The following is a 25,588-nucleotide window of genomic DNA, read 5'->3' on the forward strand; positions in this document are numbered from 1 at the left end:
TCCTTTTAGCTCCTTTCTCAGTATGTCTCTGCAAAGTGCCTGGATACACAACGTATTTGTTTTGATCAGTGTCCATGTACTCTGCCCAGCTGTAACATAACCGGAGTTTATTCTTTAAAAATTACTTCTTATTTACAAAAAGAAAGAAGAGAAAAAAATCTCTTCTAGGTTTTCTATCCCTTTATTCTTCTTCAAGCACCTTCTTGAGCTTCATCTCAAAACTACGTGGCTCAGTCACAGCCAGCATGTTCCAAGCGTTGAAGTTCAGAGTGGTTAATTGGAAGTTGCCCATTAAGTCCTTTCCCCCCGGAGCCTGAAATGTTCTGTATCTCATTTGTAGAGAACGCACTTCCTCTGGCGACAGAGAACCCTCTCAGCTTTTCTTTACATCTCCGCAGCTTTCTTCCCTCTAGCATGGCATACATAATAAATGCATCACACTTCTGCCTCTGTTGTCAGAAAAGCATGCAGTTTTGAAACTCCACCATTTTACAATCTCCTGTGGCTTTCACAGACAGCTCAAATTGCCGTCTGAATCTTTCCCGACTTCTTCAACATGCAACCTTCAAGGCTGGTGGGAAAGATGTGCTTTAGTCAAGGGAGGGGTCCCAGAAAGGGGTAGGAAAAACAATTTTATTTCATCTGTTTCCCTTACTACAGGCATGGCCAAACTTGGCCCTCCAGATGTTTTTGGGACTACAACTCCCATCATCCCTAGTTAACAGGACCAGTGGTCAGGGATGATGGGAACAGTAGTCCCAAAACATCTGGAGGGCCAAGTTTGGCCATGCCTGCCTTACTACTATTAGGAGCATAGAAACTGCCTTATACTGAGTCAGACCATTGGTCCCTCTAGCTCAATAGTGTCTACACTGATTGGCAGCATCTCCCCAGGGTCTCAGGCAGGGATCTCTCCTAGCTTGACCTGGAGATGCCAGAGACTGAACCTGGGATCCTCTGCATGCAAAGCGGATCTGAGCTATGGCCCTTCCCCATGGTAGGTCCCATTCATGTTCTGGCAGGTTGAATGCTCTGGGGCCAGCAAAGCCAGGAAGGCTGGTTGGGATCCTGGAGCAGGAATTACTTTTGTACCCAATGGGCTATCATGCCCCTCCCTTGCTGAGGTACATGATACAGTGCTGGATTATTTGGTTGCATTTGCTTTCCATCAGCACTGCAGTGCTAGCGACATAGAGCCACTACCAAGTCACCCTGCAACCCTTGTGGGCTCATTTAAAGTGCAGGGAGCCAGTGTGGTGTAGTGGTAGTCTTGTAATCTGGGGAACCATCTCCGCTCCTCCACCTGCAGCTGCTGGGTGACCTTGGGCTAGTCACACTTCTTTGAAGTCTCTCAGCCCCACTCACCTCACAGAGTGTTTGTTGTGGGGGAGGAAGGGAAAGGAGAATGTTAGCCACTTTAAGACTCCTTAGGGTAGTGATGAAGTAGGATATCAAATCCAAACTCCTCTTCTTCTTCTTCATTTCAGCAGATTCAGATCTAAGGTGGTGCCTAACACACTGTGGTGGTACAAATCTCACATGGCCATATATCTCCTTAAGTTTCACATGAGGAAATGTTTCCATGGGAAAAACCCCGAATCCAAACAGAAGGTCTCATCTACAAAACCAGACTTTGGGTAGAATCACAAGTTCTTTCCAGACAACAGCTTTGTGCTTGGGTCTGTGTGATGTAAACATAGAGAAGAACGCCTCCAAGCATGTGCTGAGCTCCTTTCCTAATCACCGATTAACCATAACCACTTCGCATTTATCTGGGATTAGGGAGAAAGGCTTCTAGGGAGAAAGGATTTGGCTGTCATTGAGGCTTGAACCTCAGCAGCTCTAGTGTTAGCAATTAGCTATGGGAATAATAATTTTATTTATTTATTGATTGATTAATTGATTGATTTCCCCAGCCACTCTGTGCGGATCCCAACAGAATCTTAAAAACACAATAAAACATTAAACAATTCCCTAAACAAGAAATAAGAACCATCCATCATGCGCTATGGGAGTGTGAGATGTGGGCATAAAAAGACATGCAAGATGCTCTGGAATAAAGGGAGGAGCTTTTAAAATGAAGCCTCATAAAAGGAAATGAACCTTCAGTACAATATAGACTGAAGGCTCTGCCAATCAAAAGTTGAGATTATTGCAGGATATCTAAGGATGATGCCAATTCCCATTGCTTAGCAAAACTCTCCACACAAGATGTCCTTCATTTAAGTGCCCTCAGATTTCATAAATGCTGAGGAAAGTTTATCGAAGGCTGAGAACAGTTAATACTTCATAGATCAAGTCCAACCCCCGCTGATCTGCAGCTGGGAATGAGTCCCAGTCTAGAGCCTCACGCAAGAAGGATTGCTTAATAAGCACACAATAGCAGCGGCACCTGCATTTGCTTCAGGCCTGGGTGCTCCTCCAGGTGCAGTCAAGAGGCAGTGCATTGCAGCGACGTTGCCTCAGGGTGACCCAGACCCAGGATGCAGCATAAAGAGAACTGAACACTTAAATACAAACCACAGAGAGACAGGCGAACCATTACTGCCTGCCAGCTTCCCCCAACCAGCTACTCTTGGGGTATTTTAAAGCACAACACCCATCAGCCCCAACCAGCACAGTGATGCACCAGATTGGGGAAGGCTGGTCTAAGGACGTCCAGAAAAGAATCATAAAAATGTCTGGTCCCCTATGGTAAGAACCAAACAAGTCCTCTTCTTGTACTGGGGAGAATGAGTAAGGCTTAAGCAGATCCAAAGGGTGGAGATAGAAGGGGGTTCAAATTGAGAAAGTATCTCTCTCTCTCTCTCTCTCTCTCTCTCTCTCTCTCTCTCTCTGTGTGTGTGTGTGTGTGTGTGCAATGGCTGTGGCTTGACCTGCCAAGAAACAATTACTGCATCCCTTACCTGCCTATTGGGTGGGAATGGGTGTTTCGTTAGCAGTAATTAAGGAAGCACTGATTTCCTTACCCGTGAGGCCAAACTGTCCTTGCAGTGCAGGCTGATTCCACACTCATCCGTGATTTCAGAGAGATCTTCATCCTCAAATTCCTCCAGGCTGATGTCATGGGTGAGCCTAAGTTAAGGCAAAGAGTGTGAGGTTATCCATCAAGGAAAGCTAGCCAAAAAGGAAATACAGTGGTGCCTTGCAAGACGAAATTAATCCGTTCCGCGAGTCTCTTCGTCTTGCGGTTTTTTCGTCTTGCGAAGCACGGCTATTAGCGGCTTAGCGGCTATTAACGGCTTAGCGGCTTTAACAAAAAGGAAACAAACTCGCAAGAACTCGCAAGATGTTTCGTCTTGCGAAGCAAGCCCATAGGGAAATTCGTCTTGCGGAACGACTCGAAAAACGGAAAACTCTTTCGTCTAGCGAGTTTTTCGTCTTGCGAGGCATTCGTCTTGCGGGGCACCAAACACACACAGTGATGCTTGGGGCAAGGTTATAACCCCAGGCCTGGATCCAAAAGAGAGAAGAGGTTAATTGCCTGCCAAGCTAAATTAACAATTACTATATTAGATAATCCACTGAGCAGAGACTCTAAAGGAATTTTACCTTCTACTGTGCTGGTTATCTGAGTTTCCCTGATTCTTCTGTTCTTTGTGCTGCAGTATTTTCAACATTCCCTGCAGCCCTGAACACAGAGGCTGGTCTCACGTGGTGGTAGCTGGTGAGAGAGTTGGGGGAGGCACTATTTTGAGCCCCTCCTTTCCCAACACTAGGGCGTACAAAAGGAAATAATGTTCTCAAAGATGTGCAGAAACATCAATTACTCCCTATACCAGGGATAGGAACCTGCGCACTGGCATCCAGCTCCCATCATCCCTGACCATGAACCATGCTCACTGGGGCTGATAGGAGTTGGGAGTCCAATAACATTTGGGGAGCCAGAGATTCCCCAGCCTTTCCCTATGGGAGGGGTGTGTGGAAAGGCATAAGCGCGCTCTCTCTCTCTCTCTCTCTCTCTCTCTCTCTCTCTCTCCCTACAACATACATACCTGTTGCTAACCAACCAAAATAATCAAAGTGATTACAGTGTCCCGTAACACACTTCCCTTTAGCTCCATGAAGCTTTTTATTTTTAAACCCTCTCAAACCAAACCGCTACATTTGCTAAAATTGAAAGAACATATTTAAAGGCATTCTTTTTTTATATAAATGTTATATGAGTATAGGAAAAAAAGGGGTTTAAAGTTGTTTCAGCCCACAAGGCCAACGTTAATGGTTTAATTTGAGATGCAGCCCACTGCAACACAGAACGGGAAGCTATTTTCAGCAGCATGACTTGAAAATGTGAAGAAATAACCTCTGGTCATGCAGAGAGGGCTCCTCACTACTGGGTAATTGCAACTAAGTCCCATATATCTGGGGTTAGGGAGACCACCTTCCAGGTTTGAGTGGTGTGTGCACACCTGTGCTGGCAGGGTAGGAATAGAGTGTTGGTGCAAAAGAAAAAAGAAAAAAGGATGAGGTAAAACTTCAAAATGAAGCTTGATTTTTAAAACATGATATATATTATATATCTAACGGAACCACCTCCCCCATTGGGGCCTGGTGATGACCCCAAGGTCTCCCGCAATGATGTTGCAAAGTTCTTTGCAGATAAAGTCGCTCAGAATCGGAAAGATGTAGACTCCACTGTGGGAGCAGGGCCAGGGTAGAAGAGTGCTAGGGTTCTGTCTGGTCATATTGTATGGGATCAATTCCAATCTGTTACCTCCGAGGATGTGGACAGGCTGCTTGGACGAGTGAAACTGACCACCTGTCTCCTTGATATTTGCCCATCCTGGCTTATAAAAGCAGGAAGAGCTAGGTGATGGGCTCCGTGGGCTGGTGAATGCTTCCCTCTGTGAGGGAGCCTTCCTAGACCCGCTGAAAGAGGTGGTTATTAAACTGCTTCTTAAAAAGCCATCTTTAGATGCGGCCACGATGGCCAACTATCGCCCAGTCTCAAATCTTCCATTCTTGGGCAAGGTGATTGAGTGGATGGTTGCTGAACAACTCCAGGCATGCCTGGAGGATGCAGATCATTTGGATCCAGTACGTTTCCAAGCACAATTCAAAGTGTTGGTGCTGACCTTTAAACCCCTAAATGGCCTCCAACCCCATCGCTCAGCCCTGACACCGAGGTCCTCCTCCGAGGGTCTTCTGCTCGTTCCCTCACTGTGAGAAGCGAAGTTACAGGGAAACAGGCAGAGGGCCTTCTCGGTAGTGGCGCCCACCCTGTGGAACACCCTCCCTTCAGATGTCAAGGAAATAAACAACTATCTGACTTTTAGAATACATCTGAAGTTTTTAAGGATTGATGCTTTTATTAGATTTTTAGATATGTTGTAAGCCACCCAGAATGGCCGCAAAAACCCAGCTGGATGGGCAGGGTATAATAATAATAATAATAATAATAATAATAATAATAATAATAATAATAATAATTCTACCCAATGTGCTTTGCTGTGTTGTTTTCTTTAGGGGCAAAAATATCTCATTGATATAGTTCACTTAAAACCACAAGGGGACAAACTCCCCCCCCCCCCGCCAAGAGGAAAAAAATTCTCTCAGGGGCTGCATGTTGACAGTTATGGAAGCCAAAGCCAATGATGGGCCAGAGATGAAAGTGTTTGAGAATGGTCTCAGAGTATGGTCTGAAGGCACTTGAGGTCATCATCTTACTGAAGTTAAGCAGGACTAGGGCTGGTCAGTGCCTGGATTGGGAGACCTCCAGGAAATCATATGTGTGTTGCCTTGGGTTCCATGATGGAAGAAGAGCAGGATATAAATGTAAGAAAATATGTAAATAAAAAATAGCTAATGTTGTATAAACACTGCTGTGCTTTCAATTTTTATTATGGCTACTCAGATAAGAATCCTCAAATCTATGCAGGTTGACACAGAATAAAAGTAAACCCATTGAATTTAATGGGGTTGTTCTCAAATACAAAGGGTGTTTTTAATACAATCAGACAAATACTGTACTGCTACTGTTCTGGAAAACAAGTGAAAGTAATTCCTGACTTTAATGTGCAATATACATATATGTAGCAGAAATCTACCATTTTTAAAATCACTTCCTCTGAAACTATGAAGAAAGAGGGGGAAATAATTTTAAAAACTAGTGGGGTGGAGAGGAAACAATGGGGATGGAAGAAACTCTAAGAGGGTGGAAGGAATTAGGCAGTTTCAGGTGTTGTTGGGGGCTGCAAGCATTCCCTACATTGCACACCTGTGGTTTAAAGCTTTTAGGAATATTTCTGCCCCTGAAGGCAGCAAAACATAGTAGGCATACTATATTTGTATGGCTTTTAAAACAAACACATTTAAGCATCTTTGTGAGGCTTTGCATCACTCCTTCCCCTGGATTTTGGATTATTTCTTTTGGTACCACATCTCCATTTTTTCTGTCAATCACTGCAATATCCAAGCTGCCTTGAGATCCAAATCTTTTCATTGCCAAATTTCACTGGCAAACAGTCCCTGAAAACATGCTTATGTGAAAAACAGACAATGCACAGCAAGCTGCAAAGTCAGCGTCTTGCTTGCCCCCACCCAATATCCCCCTCCTCCAAAAGACCAATTTAAACAATAAAGATGAACGATAATCTGTTTCATCCCAGGTGACAGCAGGGTGGCCAAGAGTCCTACTTTGTAGAGGATAGTCCTCAAAAACTGCCTAGCAGAGAGACAGAGCAGGTTCACAGGGCACAGTCTCCCTATTCTACGCTGAGATGTTCTTCCGATTAAATTATTGCAATGATTTCTGAATTTGCATTTATAAATGCAAATCTGTTCTTTTTTTCTTTTTGGTGATGCACTGTACAAGTGGTCACCCAGAGTGGCAATGTGGGTTCTGGCTGCTCAGTTTCGTAAGACAGAGCAGGGGGTCAGGATGCAAATACTCAACCTGTTGAGATGGTTTAGTTGTCTTTAATAATGTCCCTTTTGATTGGGAGGGCTCTACCTTTAACCCCTAATGCTGAAGTCTCCACTGATAAACAGTTCCACTCAATTTCATTTTCCTTACCACTTTGCATAGATTTTAGCCAAATTAGCCAACAGACCTTATACTCACATTCCCCCATGGCTATTTATTAAACATTAATCCTGAACTCTTTGCACAGATATTATAACAGCTTCCTGTTGATTAATTGCTATCTCACAATTCCTAGGTAAAACCACTTCAACTGCACAAACCTAAATTTGAATCACTCCAGCAAGATAGTTACAATCCGTAAGTACGGTAACTTGAGTTCTCATCCCTCATCTAACCTCTTTCCCAACTCTGAAGGTTTTGAATATGCATTATGAAAATCGAAGATGAAGCCAGATATCTCAAAACAGCATTTTAATAGTGAAAAATTAACCTTGTCAACATAATACTGTACACTACAGCAACATCTGGCAGAACCAATGGACACCTTTCTAGCTCGCTGTCAACTCCTTTTTAGGCTGAACTTGGTCTTAAAATGTTAGGATCCTAGAACTGTCCGGATTCAACCCAAATGCTCTGTCTGGCCTGAATTATTCAAGAACATCTGCAGAATTGACCCAATTGTGTTGCGCCATATGTACGTCTCAACATAAAGAAACCATCAATATGAAAAGGAAACTAAGAAGTGGGGACAGAGCATGAGAAAAGCAGGCTTTTGACTAAAGAAGATTCAGTTTATAACTCTTCACACTTTTGTGCTAACAAGTCTATTCAGTTGCTTAATCCCCCCCCCCCAAGATGAACCAGTTATTTTGTATTGTTTTGTGGCATCTTCTGTTTTATTGTACCTGTTTATATTGTTGTACACCACCTTGGTACTTTATGGAAGCTGTCCAGGCTTCCAGGCAGTTCAGACAGAAAGAGTGAGAAAACCTACCAAGAACACTTGGCAACAACAGGACTCACCCTTCTTTAATCCTTTGAAGTGCATTTATTTAATTAATTTCTAAACTGCCCTTCATCAGTTGTGTTCCAAAGCAGTTTACAGCACAGATATCAAAGTATAAAATACACAAAAATTCAATCCAATAGTTTTATAAATCAACTCTAAAACAAAACTGTATGAGCAGAAACATAGACAATATCTAGCAATTTACTGCTGGCCTTTGCCCAATCAGCTTCCTCCAAATGAAAACCTCAGTTACTCCCTAATATCCAGGGATCTACCAAGACGCAGAAAGAGCCTTTTATGTTCTCCCCCCCCCCCAGGTGTCCTTTCCCCACAGAAGAGGAAATGCCCTTCCCCAACACTGACAATATCCTCAAGAGAAGAGACTGCATTTAGCCTTAAGAACCAGAGTAGACACTCAGCCTATCTGCTCCCCGTGGAGGTAAGAAAAAGGCAGTAAGGGAGACATCAAGAAAGGAAATAATGAATCATCCACAGATCATCTCAATGCATCTTATCAATATAGATTCTAATTCCTTCCTCTGAAACCCTGCCAAAGTGCTTTCTGCAGCCCCTCCAATATGCAGTCAATGGCTTTTGCTTGAGATCAATTCACAGGAGAACAGCAGGGAACATTTGGGGACATTTTGCCAAGGGCAAGTCTTTGCACAGAGAAATTTGTTGCTGGTTGAAGCGCAGCCTGCTGCACAGAGCAGGGTTCAGCAGAGAAGCCATTGCTCTCCCAGCAGCTCCCAGCTGAATCCTTTGCTTAGCTTTATTACTCACGGAGGGAGGAAACTCCCCGCCCTCCCCACTGGGCATTACCAGTCACACTGGGAGGCATAGCACGTGTAGGAGGTTACCATCCAGATGGGCGGGGTATAAATAATAAATTATTAATATTATAAATTATTATACCATTTTGAACTGCAACTCTCTGGCTTGTACTTTACACTGCAAAGGAGGCAAAAGATACCCATCAAGGAGCGTGGTGCCTTGTCTTCTGTTCTCCCCTGCATTGGCACAGTGATATCGGGACCAGGGATTTCCAGAGCTACAGAGAAAGTTGCATGGAGCTGGAGTTAGGGAAGGGATTCGTAGCAGGGCTGTAATTGAATTGCCCATCTGGATTAACAAGGGGGTGGGGCATTTGACATGAAACCTGTACGTCTCTGAGGGGCTGCACACAGGAAGGGAAGAAAGAAGAGAGGAATATTAGGAGAGGGATGGAGAGTCTATATGAAGGGCTGCCAAAGCATTAATTGATTCCCTCTCCTGTTCCAGAGAGGTCACAGGGGTCAGGAAATCTCTTCTGTTCATACTTGTTCTATTGCATGCAAATATCTGTCTCCGTCACTGGGAGGCTAACGAATGGGCAATTACCACAATAGCCCAGCAGGAGCATTTTTCCCAATTACCTATACCCACTCAGAAGAGCCCTGCAAAGCCTTTGGTTTGTCACTCCCATCTAATAGCAGTATTAAATCTGCTCCTGTCTGACATAAAGGGACTGCCATACTTTCTCATTGAAAGTGGAACTGAAGACAGCACCAATTGTATGATTGGTTGGAGGATTTTCCCTGCAGTGAGCACCACATATTCAGTTCTGGGGTGTGCTGTGTGTTTGATCCATCAGTGACAGCAAGTGGCAACTTACAGGCTCATGCCAGGGCGCTGGGAGATCTACTCCTGCCCTCCCCACACCACTTACTCACCACAATGTCTACACGATCCTGACCTCCCCCACAGCAAAGGTCTCCTACAGACGGCTTCTTAGCACCAAGAAAGAAAACTCTCTTGACAGACCAATATTTCCTTTTGGCAACTAAGGAGTCCCATTTGGGCTCAAAGCCAGCCATGCCAGAGAGAGACTAGCAGAGCTCTACCTGGTCTGGTTTCCTTGCCCTGCTCCGACTGCCTTTCAATCCCATTTCGCAGCAGATAAAAGTTTGCAACCAAGTCTGCACACAGAGGCCGCAGCTGCTATGCAGACACCTTGCTCAAACAGGGTTTTTAGCAAGACAGACTTCACCGGTTAAATAAATAAGCTGGTATAAAGCCAAACGGAAATGCTTTTTTTTAAAAAAAAATGTAATAACGCTGTACAGGTGCACAAGACCAGCTCTGTGTGTCCCCCCACAGGCCCCCTCCTGCCCCCAGACATACCATTTCTCCCACTGATCCTCAAGCCAGCTCTCCTCCTCTGTGCTCGACTGCATTTTAAGTTCAAACTTCATTTAAGAGGATCCCCGCCTCAGGGGGAGAGGAGCAGCGGCCGCAGTTGAAGGGAGGCCTCCCCCCTTAAGAAAAAGGAGAGTTGTGTATGTGCCGTCTCCTCTGCCTGTCCCGGTTGGGGAGAATCTGCCGCTCGCGCTGCTCTCTCCTTCTCACTGCGCATTCTAAGGGAGCTCATTAAAAATAAATGGACTCAGCTGTCTGGGGTGGGTGGGGGGAAATAACCCTCTGGGCTGAGATGGTGCCAAGCCCTGCACTCTGCCTGGTCTGCTGCTTCCCTCAGCCAGGCAGGCTTCTGATCAAGTCGCATCTCTGCTCCCCTCCCCATCAGCTGCAGTCAAGGGGAAAAGTGGGGAATCAAGTTACCACATCAGTGGCACTAAGCTCTGCCAAGCCATCCTTCCCCTTGACCTTGCAATGCCTCTGCCCCAACAAGGCTGCATGGGACCAGAGTCCCCAAGTGCCAGAGGACGACCCAGCCATCTCCATTATTCAGGCAGAGGAATATTGTTACACAAGGAATCTAAAATGGCTAGCACAGGGCAGAGGCAGAGCTTGCTTATACCATCCAGGTACTTACCAAAGTAAGTATCCCCAGGGTTGTTCATCTACATCCCCTTGTTAACTCACCTGGGTGATTCACAGGCCAGTGTTTACTCTGGTGGGACAGCAAGCCTATTGTAGTCTGCAGCAATGGGGACCTGTGGCTGCCCAATGTCGCTGGACTACAACTCCCACCATCTCTGATTATTGACCATGGTGGCTGAGGCTGATAGGAGTTGGAGTCTTTCAACTTCTGGAGAGCTACAGGTTCCCCATCCCTCGTGTACCATACACTCAACTTATGCTGGGGTTATGATCTGGGGATAGCGGCTAAAGCCCAAATAGTGTATAGCCAAAACACATTGGGTTCAAGTCATCCCCCCCGAGCCCCACCCCCTTTCCATTTATTTTCATTTTTGCCACACACATAAAGCTGAATGTACACAAGTTAAATGCGTGAAAGCTGCATACTTACTGCATTTAATTTTAAAATGGGACCTCAGGGTCTAAACCTCCTGCTGGATTTGGACAAGGTGCTGCAATGCCACCTTTCTCCTTTTTCAGCAGGCCTGCAGTCCACTGGCAAAGGTGAGCCACTGTCCCTGAGCAGCTTGCTCCCTGGAGAAGTTGCCATGCAGGCACCATTTCAAATGGCCTCCATGTGGCAGCCAATTTAAGACTTTATCACAGTCTTAAGTGATTCCCAGTCTTTATTATAGTGTTTACCGCCATCACCCTCAAGGGCAGTGAAGCACTATTAGCCTTATTACTAGGAAGGAGGAACACGGAGCAGCTTCCGATGTGGAAGGGATGCAGAGCAAGATGTGCGAACTGCACACTTCCAGTTGCTCCACAGCATCTGAAAGAATATCACCATCTCTATCACCTGCTGGGGGGGTGATAAACAAGCGAACTCTACATTAGGGGCTCACACATCCCCCTTGGTCTGGGCTGGGAGAATATATATGAGAGGAGCACTAAGTCTATTTTGAATGACATGGAGAAGAGAGCGGAACAGCAGGTGCAAAGCACTTAACCCTAGAGCTCCCTGAGCAACCCTTCGCATCCAGATTGGCTCTCAGGCACACAGAGGCTGCTATGCAAGTTGCCCAGGGATCTCTGCTGGGGACAATTCCAAAACTCAGGTGGATTGAAAGCTTTTAAGAACATTTGCGGAGAGGGAGTTAGGTCAACAGCAGCAACTGCATGTTCATTAAGGGATTCTGGCTGGAGCTTAATTTAAACCACAGAAGGCAGCTGGAGCCACCCCATTAAGGAGCTGGCCCAGAAGACAGACAGTCTGCTCTTCCAAAATATTCTATAAAGGTACATGCCTGCCTCATTCGCTTCACTGGGACCTCCAGCAGCACAGCACTCCGAGAATCAGGCTGTAAGGAGCATTATGCTTTTAATACACCACCACAGCAAAGCCTCTAGAGAGCAGCCTTCCCCAGGCTGGGGCCTTCCAGATATTTTGGACTGCAAGGCCCATCACTCCCAGTCAGTGTAGCCAACAGTCAAGGATTAGGGAACTTGTAGTTCAATGGCATCTGCAGGGCAACAACTGGGGGGAGGCAATCCTAGAGACACAGAGAGAACCCCCGAGCATCAGTCCAGGTGATGCATGCTAACGTTACACAAGGAGAACAGTCGCTGGGCTATCATAATGTTCCTCCAAATGAGTTAGACAAAGGACTGCCAGCTCATAGAAGCATGATGCGTACTGCTGTGTCCCCAAAACACAACTCCCATGATTTTACAAGAGAGGGAGATGAGAAATTCAATTTTAATGGGCACTGCCTTCAACGTCATTGCATTTCTTGTTAATGTTAATAACATTTTAATTACTTGAGCTCCACATAACCAAAATGCATTTGTTCAACATTTTATCTCTCTTTGATTTTTTTGCCTCTACCCCCACCTCTGATGTCATTATATTTGCTTTCACAGAACCTGGTGCATGCTGTCTTGTGCTGCTTCCTTCTTACCATTTTTGCTACATCACCTTTTTCTCTTTCCTGACCGTCTTTCATTTTCAGCCTTGCTTTTTCCCATCGGGGCTGCCAAACTGAATTAGGTCCATGGACCATCTAGCTCAATATCCTCTCTCTGACATCAGCCCAAGCTCAGGTTGCTCAGAGGAAGATGCCAAACTCTTGAATGAGGCAGAATGGGATAGCTATCTCCATCATGCCAGTTGCAGCCAGAGCAATCGAGAAATCCCCGCGCTGTACAAAAGGTTATGCACTAAGCCTGCATTTGGGATTGACACAAACAAACACTCAGACCACCACAATCCCAAGACCTGATTTTGATCCACAACTGAAGGTGTGCCTTGTCATTATTTCTGAACCTGGATTAGGTCAAGCAACATAGATTCCCAAACCTATCAGTCTGGGACCAGAAGAATATCATTTGGCACCTTAGCTGCTGCCATTTCATGAAATCTGAGCTTGCTGGGCATTGGATAAAATAGTAACAGCTTCTCTCCATTGCTAAGTATGCCCTATAATCAATAACTTGAAACTGCCATTATATAGGAAGGTACACCGGCATTTGGGCAACAGCTAAAGCAGGGGAGACAGAAACCAACCCTGGCAGATGTTACACAGGGATGCTCCATATGGACTTGCAATGGCCCATGACTAGAGCACATTACTGAACTCCATTATGTGGTTCTACTCAAGCACATGCAGGGAGAATCCTCCTGTTAGGGACACAGTCCCCTTCCCCATGTCACTGTGCCACTGCTATCCATGCAGTCTCAACAGCCCTATTGCTTTCACAAAGAAGCATTCATCATTGCCTGCCCTTCTCTCCTTGCTTCTGCTTCCTCAGTTTAGCTCTGTGTTCATTAACCATATTTTCTCCTTGTTATTGATTGTGACAATGCATTTGCAGAGATTGTCAGCGGCATCCTCACCAAGACTGTGTTATATGCATGCAGCTATTTATTACACTGAAGTGGGCTCTTTCCTTCCTGTGCTTGCCCAAGTGGTTGTGGGTGATGCTTAGAATTCCATGGGCTGTTTTTTATGATTATTCGGGCTAACTGCAGGCATTGAAACAGTCTTTGTCTAAAATTAATATCATCACAAGCAGATTAGCATGCTAATTCTCTCTCCATTCTGCCACAGCATTTTCTAAAGCAAATCCCTGTCCATGGTGCTCAACGGCTGAAAAACTAACCACCCCTTCCTCCGCTTCTACAGTTCCTATGGGGATTTACACAGGCTCAGAAAAAGCTATTAGAAGTCTCCAGGGATACACAGACCCTTTCCGTAGACGAAGACTGCATGTTGCGCGAGCAACAAGCAGCCAGGAAGGCCCCTTCCTGCAAATGCATGGGCTCCCGTGGGTTGGAAAAATCAGCTCATTACCTTCAGGCTTGTTGCTAGTGGCTCCGCATTTTAGCAGCAGCAGCAACTTCCAAGCTTCAAGTGCCTTGCTGGAAGTAGGGTGAGCCTCAGATCCAAGGTGACAACATTGAATGCATGATTATTTATTGCTATTGACAAATACACACACACACACACGCGCGCGCACACACACACACACACACACACACACTGCCCAGCAACAAAATAATAAAATACAGTCAAAACCACGAAACCAAAATATACAATGCAGCATATAAACTCAGCAGGAAGTATTAAAACCAGAACAGCAGGGCTCCCAACATCACAAATGATACTGAAACAGCCCTTTATTATTTTGGAACATTTCTAAAAAACACAAATAATTTTAAATTACTGGAAGTTTTTTTTTGTTTTTTGTTTAAATTAAATTAAAGCTTGCAGAATAAAAAGGCACCGAGGAGACCTCAAAGCAGGTACAAAGAAATCATATTGGGAATAGCAATGTACAAACAGGGTGCCACTACTGAAAACAGTACATAAAAACTCCTGGATCAGGCCCATGTTCCATCTAGTCCAGCATCCTGTCCTCACATGGGTCATCTTGTCACGCCTCACTCAGCAGGCGAACTTACTGAACACCTCAACAACCTAAGTCCCACACTTATTTGGCCAACCTCTATAATAAGCAAAGCAGACCATGTCTGTCTTCTCTGTGGTTGTAGTCCAACGTGCTTCTATCCCGCAGGATCTGTACTGTACCCTGCCCCTACAGCCTTGAATTTCTGCTATTACATATATATCCATGAATTTTACCTCCTCTGCTTTAAAAGACATTATTTGCTGCAACACACGATGCATAGCACATATTCCAGAATCTGGTTTAAGTTGTTAGAAATCTTGCTTTTCTGATTGCTCAACTGAATCTGATGGACAGCTTATAGCCATTCATAGTTGTTTTACTTTCTCCTTGATCTATTCCACCTTCTTACTCTATTAGCCATTTTGATGTATTTAAAAGTAGTTCACACATTCCTCACTGAAGAAGGTGCTTGATCAGCGTATCTTCCTGAGTTAAGAGTATGAGAGAATAGAGGCTGTACAAGCATGTTGACCGCTCAATATCTCATTAGTAAATAACTTCATCACTCAATGATTCGCAGGTGAACGGCCTCCAATGAAAAGTGTTTTAACTAAGGAGATGCCAGTTGATATAGGAGCTCTTCTGACTTTTGGTATTAGATCTGTAATGGCTTGTTCACATGTGCACATTATCATTTGATATTTTGTTCCTATTTTTGTTTCAGGAGTTCTGAATTCAATTTTTTGGGGGAATAGTAGCACCTGGTGCAAAGTGAAACCTAGTGGCTTCTCATGAGAACATGCTTATGAGACCTCCTAGGTAAAAGTATGTAGGTGTGCTCAATGAACACAAATTGTCCCAAAGAGCTGGCATTTTTATTTCAGTTTCATTTCAGACTATGGTCTGATACAAATTGCTCCAATGTTTGTAGTTCTCAGGACACAAATCCTCAGGGATGCAAAAGCTCACCCTTTAAGATTTTGAGGTCTATTCCTGTACTTCAGGCAAGCAAGAGGAATCTTGAGTTTTAGCTTCTTGCTTGTATTTGTGGAACTGGATAAAAATGCTTTCATAAACCAGGCAGACCCACAATATGCAGGCATGTTCCTCCAGTCAAGTCTCTTTTCTGAGAAAGTTCTCCTTAGCACTGAACTATCCCATTCAATGCCCCATCTCCAGCTGCTACCTTGTCCACCAAAGGAGGATGACAAATTCAGATGCTTAAAAAAATATATTATGCTGTACTGGTTTCATTGCATTAAACCTTCCAGAATTCCTGACCTCTGTTCATTTGCCTAGCTGCAGGGGTGTTAATTGCACCGAGATGTATATAATTCCCTTTCTCCTTCCTGCATATCTATATTAGCAGGATAAATATTGCCAGGGAGGGACGAGAGGAGAGAAAGGTTTTACTGGCTCTCTTGCAGAAATGAAAGTGGAAGCATTGCAAGAATAGAGACATACTGCAAAGATAGATTTGGAAGTTTGTGAATGTGACTGTGCCCCAAACTAGGGGCAAGACTGAAAAAAAGATTTTGAATCGTGTATAGTGCAGTACACGAAGTGTTCTGGGATTTGTTAGATGTCCTACATTCCTATTTGGATTCAGAATCATGGTATTTCCAAGATTTCTCAAGATAACTATAAAAGAATAAGGAATGGCTGCCTAGACATTAATGCCCAACTACAGGAAAGAGGCAGGTTCCCAAGCCACCTGATCCTCTCTTGTTTTCTGGACCTTTCCAGTTCATTTCCGGTGTTGCATATATCAACTCAGGGCATGGACCATAGCTCAGCGAGAGAGCATGTGCTCTGCATGCAGAGGGTACCAGATTCAATCCCAGACATCTTCAGTTATAAGGGTCATTTAGCTAACAGATGTCAGGAAATATATCTAATGAGACCCAAAAGTTACCGCAAGTCATAGTAGTAAAAATGGGTTAGGTGGACAAATAATCTCACCTAGCAGGAAGCAACTTCCTATGTGACAGGTAGTATCAGAGAACTGCACCCACCAGGAGACGCTGTTTTAATCTAGAACAGCCAGTCGAATTTCAAAACTCTGTTTAAATATATGTAATGAGACAAGAACTACGCAAGCTGGCGAAAGTTCTACCCTCCATCGTGTGATGCCATGCAGGCCTACTGTATTGTCATATTTTATGTTTTAAAATAATATTTGTCTGAACTTATGACAGCAGTCAACTGCAGAGATTAATTGCGAAGGAAATGAGGCATGGTTGTGTCTCTTATCAGGTTCCAAGTCACACATGCTCTATTGCTTATCTGGAGATAAGTTATTTTGAGCAGCACTAAGGTAAGACACGGCCAAAGATTCAACTTTTGCCAAAGACTAACACTTTATCCAAGGAAGCCTGCCTTGGGCCTGCTTTTACCATTTTTCGGCACAAAGCAAAGACTTTTCTTTCTCATTTCAGGATTCTTTACAACCTAAGGAAGGCTGGTTGAGCTGGTGCATGTTCCAAGGGCTATGATAACCATGATTCAGATGCAAGAAGCCACAGCTGTGGGACCCCTTGTAGTCAAGAGTGCAAATGCTGAACAATGGTTTGTAGACCGAAAGGAATTGACTCCCCACTCAGTGGGCTCTGGGTGAAGTCCCCACAAAAAAGAAGGAGGCGCATGCGTCAGATGAAGGACTGTTTTATTTTTCAGCCAGTCATCAAATCATTATGGGCCACGAAGTCTTCAAAGGTCAGTAGAGAAATGCAGTGCCCCATGAACAAAAAAGCAGCAAGGAGGAAAATTCACCTTCAAGAAAGGCAAACTCCATCCTGTACCCAAACAACTTTTTGTTCTCTAAGTCCTAGTCAGATCAGACTTGCACCATTGCACATGTGTCACCTCTGCTTAGATGCCACTTAACATCAAAGCACAGTTGCTCAGGCTTCACCTTGTGATGGGAGCACGGAGTGAACTGAAACTAGGTCATTGTAAAAAGGGCTGACAGAAATTTCTGCTTGCTTTATAGCCTAGAACAACAGAAACCCTGAGAAAAGGGCAGCCCCTTTTGCTAACAGATGCTGAAGTGCAGCTCAGTACAGTATATAAAGATAGTTGGCTAATGGGGCTGAATCCTTCAGTGGCACAATTTTCAGATTTGAACGTCTTTCAAAAAATGGAAAACATTTAAGCAGCATGCTAACCCTGTTGCAACAAACCCAAGGGAAGTGTTTCTCAAACCTGGGTCTCCAGCTGATGTTGGACTACAACTCCCATGATCCCTAGCTAGCAGGACCAGTGGTCAGGTATGATGGAAGTTGTAGGCCAACAACAGCTGGAGACCCAAGTTTGAGAAACACTGTAGAAGTCTTGGGGACCCGAGAGATTAAATAATTCGCAGCATGAGCTTTGGTAGGCAAACCTGCCTCATCAGATGTATGTTCTGGCCAGTGCTGGCAGCGGAAGGCGGGTGCGGTGTGCACCGGGTGTCAGCCGTGAGGGCAGGTGACATTGTCGCACCACACACACGCACACGCACACGCACACACACACACACACACACTGTGCAGGCAGCGCCCCCGGATGCTCGCTGCATGGGCAGCAGACCACTAGGGACAAAGCTGCCGCAGATGGCTAGCAGCGCCCCTCCCGACGCTACGCGTGCCAGGGCGGGTAGCTCCGCCTCTGCTGGCCAGCAACCGCCTGTGCCACAATAACATTGTTAAGTCTTTAGAGTGTCACAAGGCACTCAGTTGCTTTTGTTTAAGGGGCGATCTTTGAATGCCCTCTCACAGCCTGCAAAGTTTCTCTTAATCCTCACGGATCTGAGGATTCCCATATTTCAGCGAATGGAACTTATTTCTATTTGACCTAGATCTTAGAGCAGGGGTCAGCAACCTTTTTCAGCCATAGGCCAGTCCACCATCCCTCAGACCATGGGGGGGGGGGCTGGACTATATTTTTTGGGGGGGGGGAATGAACGAAATCCTATGCCCCACAAATAACCCAGAGATGCATTTTAAATAAAAGCACACATTCTGCTTATGTAAAAACACGCTGATTCCCGGACTGTCTGCAGGCCGGATTGATTAGGCGATTGTGCCGCATCCGGCCCATGGGCCTTAGGTTGCCTACACCTGTCTTAGAGAGTCTCCTGAATTCTTCCTGTTAACTGCTGAGTCCCGGTTCTAGCAAAATCTATTATTATCTGGATCATTAAGTCTGAATGGAGTTCTACATTGACAGACCTGGGCCTGATAGTCTTCTTCCATTTTTAGATGCTGCTATTTACATTAACACACAAGGAGCCCAGGAGACAAATGCTGTATCTAGGACAACAATTCATAGCCAGACTATTATGGGACTAGGATGATCTCTACTACTAGTCTTGAGTTAGCCAGTTCTGTTAAAAACAGAAAACATACTTCAGCCACATTGAAATAATTTTCAACAAATCCAGCAAACAATTTTAGAGCTAGAAAAGAGATCAATCTTCACAAAAGAGCAGAGATCAACCCACACCTTATTCATGTTTATGACAAACCCTAGAAAACGCTGATAGATTGAAACAGATTGTTTTTACCTTACACAGTTGTTCAAAGGAGCAACTACAGAGCTGCAAGTATCCATATGAAGCCAGACCTTAAAAATCAGACTTTGGAGCAGGGGTGGGGGATGGCAGCCCCAGGGCATGGGTAGACAAACTAAGGTCCGGGGGCCGGAGCTGGCTCAATTGCCTTCTAAATCTGGCCCGCAGACGGTCCGGGAATCAGCATGTTTTTACATGAGTATAATGTGTGCTTTTATTCAAAATGCATCTCTGGGTTATTTGTGGGGCATAGGAATTCATTCTTTCTTTCTTTTTTCAAAATACAGTCCGCCCCCCCACAAGGTCTGAGGGACAGTGGACTGGCCCCTTGCTGAAAAAGTTTACTGACCCTAGGGCCTGAATGTGGCCCTCCAGACTTCTCTAGCTGGCCCTTGGGGGACTCCCAAAAGAACATAAAAACAGCCTGCTGGATCATCTGCCTATCTAGTCCAGCTTCCTATTCATACAGCAGTCAACCAGGTACCTATGCGAAGCAAAACATCACTCGTCCCTCCTAAGGTTTCCAGCCGCTGGTATGTAACTGGTACTTTACTTTCTCAAGGCTCCTAATAAGGATCTTGTAAAAATGAAGCCATTCTTTGAATATTATTTTTAAGAGCACGAGAACAGAATGCCCACTGGGAATGATGGACCTTGGGCTAGCTAATTAGGGAGCAATTGTTAAGTATGGGAAGCCAGCATAAATTATGCTTTCTTAAATTAAACTGGCATAAAGTACGCCAGATCCAAACTCCGTTCAGGAGGACTTCTGCTATTGGCTGAGCCGGACAAAGCCTGGCAGACAAAAAGCCAGCCTGTAAAATGGAGTTTGGGTGACACCACCTTTCTGTTAGGTTAACTTGCACTATGTTTCCAGGTCACATGACTATGCTGAACTGGCTTAGGATCCAAGCTAAGTCCCCCTGCTGGGTCCCAAGTGAGTCAGGATGTGACATCAGCCAGCTGAGTCAGTGCTGGGTACTTTCACTGGTGTAGCCAAGTTGAGCCAGATACCTGCTGGATCCTAACACCATACATCCTGGTAGATCTAGCCTTAGTATTGTGCCCTTTCTCATAATTAAAGACATACAGTAGTACCTTGGTTCTCAAACATCTTGGTTCTCAAACGTCTTGGTACTCAAACAACTTGGAACCCAAACACTGTAAACCCGGAAGTAAGTGTTCTGGTTTGCGAACTCTTTTCGGAATCTGAACATGCTCCGCTTTGAGTGTTACGCTTCCGTTTTGAGTGCTACACTTCTGTTTTGGGTGTTATGCTGAGGTCTGTCTGTTTTTGCTACGTATTTTGTGGTTTTGCTTTTGCGGCTTTTTTGTTATGTTTTTGTCACTGTGTGGAACCCGGTTCAGCTACTGATTTATTGACTGTGTGACTGCAAGTACATTGTTTATTGCTTTCATTTTATGGATCAATGGTATCGTTAGATAGTAAAATTCATGTTAAATTGCTGTTTTAGGGGTTGTTTTTAAAAGTCTGGAACAAATTAATCCATTTTGCATTACTTTCCATGGGAAAGCGCGCCTTGGTTGTGGAATGCTTTCGTTTTGGAATGGATTTCTGGAACAGATTAAGTTTGAGAACCAAGGTACCATTGTATATTATATAACCAAAGAACTAGAATCTTTCTACATGACGCCACAAAGTACATGTGAATCTCAGTTGTTCTGTGAGAATGCTGTTAATGTAAGACCACATTTGCTGTTAAAGTAAGAGCAAAGAAAAACTGGAGAACATACTCTAGCCAATGATGGTTTTACAACTGCATTAGGAATAGTTTTAAAGAATGCCAAATTTAAGTATCAAGTGTGAGAATCACCCTGTCCATTCTCAGGCAAGTTTCTTAATCATGGTGGGTGATAACTAGGCCCACCAGAACACAAAGAACATAAAGCTGTATATGAGAATATCAGACTTATGTGATGCTTATTATCTTGGTCCATTCCAGAAGTAGAAAATACCTGATGATATTCATAAGCATCAAGTTGAAAATAAATAATTTCAACATTCACCACTGATCTTTGGAACTCACCGTATCATGATATATGAATGGCCAAGACATTCAGATGTCTTTCCTCAAAAGCAATATTCCTTTTTCAAGAAAGCTGCACTTTCCCCTGGCACTCAAATACCAATATTTTGACACTGGGAAAATACACTTCCTTATCACAATTTAAATTAGAAAAGAAATTACTAAGCAGGGATGCGCTAGAAGCATATAAAATTTTACAGTGTGGAGGAGGAATTATTTTTTTTAAAACTCCTTTACTGATAATACTAGAACCCTGTCTCACCCAATTAAATTCATTAGTTGCACGCTCCAGACAGAAAAGTACTGCTTCATGCAACAGAGGCCTAACTTATGGAATTCACTGCTGCAGGATGCCAAGTTGGCTACCGGCTTAGATGGCGTTAAAATTAAATTAGGACACATTTACAGAGAGCAAATCAATAGCTAAATGGAATCTGCAGGTATAAGTGTCATTGCTTACAAAGCCAAAAAAGCACTATCTATACACAGGAGGGAGAAAACAGTAGATCTGGGGAAACCAGGGGTTTGCAGAAGTACAAAAAATCTCTTTAAAAAAGAACTCTAAGAAGAAAGCCCAAAAAGTTGAATGAAAACTGAGTGTGCTAAGCAGTGACGAAATGCTGAATGACTGGGGTGGGGGAGAAATATAATGGATGGGAGCACCCCATGCTGCCATATTTTGTTGCAGACCCAACTTGCTTAGGAGAGCAAACAGCTACGAACTTCAGGGCTGGCCCAAGACATTTTGGCACCTGATGCAGGCCACAAAATGGCACCTCCTCCACCATAGGAGGATGGAAGGGGCCCTCTCTGAATCACCCAGGTGGGTGCAGAACCCAAGAGACCCCAGAAGACAGCCCACAGCCTCCTATTTGTCAAGAGGCTGCTGTAGAGGTGGCACTGGGAGGCAGAGCTGTCCAGCAGGTGGCAGATCCAGCCTCCAAGCACAATTCCGAGCACAATTCAAAGTGTTGGTGCTGACCTTTAAAGCCCTAAACGGCCTCGGTCCAGTATACCTGAAGGAGCGTCTCCACCCCCATCAGTCTGCCCGGACGCTGAGGTCCAGCGCCGAGGGCCTTCTGGCGGTTCCCTCACTGCGAGAAGCAAAGCTACAGGGAACCAGGCAGAGGGCCTTCTCGGTAGTGGCGCCCGCCCTGTGGAACGCCCTTCCAGCAGATGTCAAAGCGATAAACAACTACCTGACATTCAGGAGACATCTTAAGGCAGCCCTGTTCAGGGAAGTTTTTAACGTGTGACATTTTACTGTATTTTTGGTTTTTATGGAAGCCGCCCAGAGTGGCTGGGGAGGCCCAGCCAGATGGGCGGGGTATAAATAATAAATTATTATTATTATTATTATCCAAGGATCATGCAGCAGCAGCGAGCAACACATTCATTGGAGGCCAGATCTGCTGCTCCTGTGTATCCTGCAGACTGAGGTGACTGCCTCACCTTGCCTCAAGTGTGGGCTGGCCCTGATGAGCCTTCTGCGAGAGTACAACTCATAACAACATAAGAGACTTGATACATCACATCAAAGACCCATCTAGTCCAACATCATTTTCAACAATGAGAAGACCAAAGTTTAACTATGCACTGTGTGAATACATTGCCTCACCCAAATCTTCCAATGTTCAGCTTCATTGGATGACTCAAGTTCTAGCATTATGAGGTAGGACATAAAAATTCTCTGCCGCTTTCTATACACCATACATAATTTTATACACCTCTATCATTTTTTCCTAAATGAGTAAAGGAAAACATAACCTTTCCTCATAGGGGAATTGCTCCAGCCTCTTGATCATTTGGTTGTCCTTTTCTGAGCTTTTTCTAGCAGGTTACATATTTTTATTACAATATCAACAGTTTTACGTTTGAGTTCTTCAAAAGCCCTCAGGCGGATGTCATCTGGATCTGGAGATTTATTTATTCTTTCTAAATTTGTCAATGAGGTCTCGAACTTCATCTCTTATCCCATTTTTTGCCTCAGTTCCCCAGAATCACCTCCTGAAAAAGTTATTTCAGGCACAATCACCTGCCCTGCATCTTCAGCTGTGTTAATGGATTCAAAGAATTAATTCAGCTTGAAATGTCATTTTATTCTTATAGCACACCTGTGACTACGGCATTCAAAGGTCCAACCGCACCCCTGTCCAGTTTCCTGTTTCTAATTTTGTTGTTGTTGGTCTTTATATTTTCTACAATGTGCTCCTGGATTTCATTCATTCATATATAATATATAACCTGTTTGCCTGCTTGCATTTCTTTTGCCAAAGTTCATTGGTCAAGCTCATTACTGCCTCCAGCAACTGAACAGCCTCTCCTGATTCACATGACAGAGTTGGGTGTCAATCACATACTGATGACTCTATACTCCAAATCCCTGGAAGGCTTCTCCCAGTGGCTTCATATGGAGCCCTGCAGATCCCTACAGCCCCAAAGCAAAGGGGCCAAGCAGAAGCCTCCTAATGCTACTCTCTGGTTGCAATTCTGCAAGTAGCACTGGAACAGCCATAAAATGGTGCATGCAGCTTCTAAACTGCAGAACCCCTCCAGGATCATATTGTAGTAGTCAATGATATTGAAAGCTGCGGAAAGATCAAGGAAGATCAACAGGGCTGCATTCCTGATTTACATTTTGCAACAGGGCTGCAAAATGACTTATGTTTTCCCAATGTAAGTCATCAATCAGGGTGGTCCAAGTGATTTCAGTGCCAAAGCCTGGCTGGAAGCTTGATTGAAGTAGGTCTAGAAAATCATTTTCCTTTAGGCACATTTGAAGCTGGCCAGCCACCACCATCACTTTCATCACCTTGCCAAAGGAGGGGACATCAGTGACAGGGTAGTAGTTGTCTAAAACCTCTAGGTCCTGGGAGGGCGTTTTAAGGGCCAGGTCACCTCCTTCAGGGCAGCAAGCATTACACCCCCTCAGAGCAAGGTATTAACAACCTGCTGGACCCATCCATCTTGTAGGACATGGCAAACAAGGCTCAAGAGGGCATGTGGTTGGCCAGACCCCTGCAAGACCTGTCCGCTCCCTCATGCTGCAACAACTGAAACTGATCCCAGCCAACTCATCTCCAAAATGCTCTGGGTGCTTCAGAATGACCAGCAGCAGCTGTGCCCTCAAGTTCAGAGCAGATGCAAGCAGCTTTGCCTTCAAAGTGCTTTGCAAACCTTTTCACAGCAGGTTTCCGAGGGATCTGCCATTTTGCTCACTACTGGGCAGTGCTGAGCTACACAGTTAAGCACTTTGTGAAGTTCCATTGATTTTAACTGTGGAAATTAGAGAACATGCTGAACTGTCCCACAGAAGTCAATGGAGCTTCAAGGTGCTTAAATATGCTTGGATCATCTTTTTTAAAAATCTGGACTTTGCTGAATACAGGAACATTCAGGTAGCCTTTAAAAATAGAGGGAATGAAGAAGTGGGGTTACCTCAAGAGCTGTAATGCTATTTAATTCATTTATAAACGAGCAGACGACAGCGCGAGCATCAAGGCAGTCACGTTTGCAGATAAACACAAAATTATTTGGGATGATGCAAATCCAAGCAGACTTCAAGTAGCCCCAAATAAATCTCTCCAAACTGGATGATTGGGCAGTAAGATGGCAAGCGAGATGCAGTGTGAGTAAGTACAAAGTGATGCACACTCTGTTAAAAGCAATGAGGGGGTTTGAACAGATTATGCCTTTCCAAGAGGAGATGGGGCCATTCATGCTGAATAACTCATTGAAAAATAATATTCAGCAGTATTTTTTAAAAAGACAAACTGTCAGTTCAGGCTAATTCAGAAAGTGATGGATAATTCAAAGGTCAGTAGCACAATCTCTTTTAAAAAAAAATAATCAGTGTAGCTACTACTTAAGACCTGGAGCTTCTTGACCTATGGGAAAGGCTAAAATTAATTTAGGCTTTTTCATTGTCATACACACACACACCTTGTGGGGCAGGCAAGGCATGAGTGACCTTTATAAAGTTCTGAGAGGTGTGCAGAAAGGGATATATGTGGTTTCCCCCCCTTTCCCTTTCATGTAATACCAGAACTCAGGATAACCCAATGGAATTGATCCATTTCACAACAGATAAAAATAAGGACTTCGTCAATCCAGAAATATATGGCTGGCTACTGTTAGAGTTATGGCACCAGACTAGATGGACCTTTGGCTTCATCCAAGCAGGGCTGCTGTTTAGTTCTTGATGAAAGGTCTGAGGCTCTGCCCGGTGAAGACATTATGGCAATTTGTGACCTTTCCCTCCTCATTTTGTTTCTCTAAATTGTGTTCAAGATGGTCTCTTTCCTCTGCAGATCTAGATGCCTCCCCCTCTATATTCTTTTAAGTGACACACATGGACTGGCTACCCTGTGGGGCAGTGGATGTTGCTCTGCCAGTACTGA

General features: G+C 44.4%; 1 protein-coding gene across 4 annotated transcripts in view; it reads right to left on the reverse strand.

Annotated features, from left to right (window-relative positions):
* MAPK8IP1 (mitogen-activated protein kinase 8 interacting protein 1) overlaps positions 1 to 25,588 on the reverse strand; it is a 59,673-nt gene that overhangs the window by 31,248 nt on the left and 2,837 nt on the right. For 2 of the 4 annotated variants that reach the window (XM_081164760.1, XM_081164757.1), the window contains exon 2: positions 2,970 to 3,075. Coding sequence is in view for 3 of the 4 variants with exons in the window: in XM_081164757.1 (XP_081020883.1) it covers positions 2,970 to 3,075 (106 nt within the window). In the remaining variant the exon portion in view is untranslated. Of the gene's footprint in view, positions 1 to 2,969; positions 3,076 to 3,552; positions 3,636 to 10,037; positions 10,192 to 25,588 lie in introns of those variants that run through there. The other 2 variants (XM_081164758.1, XM_081164759.1) reach the window with 2 other exon arrangements.

Source organism: Podarcis bocagei (assembly GCF_964188305.1).
Source record: "Podarcis bocagei genome assembly, chromosome: 1".
Taxonomy (NCBI): domain Eukaryota; kingdom Metazoa; phylum Chordata; class Lepidosauria; order Squamata; family Lacertidae; genus Podarcis; species Podarcis bocagei.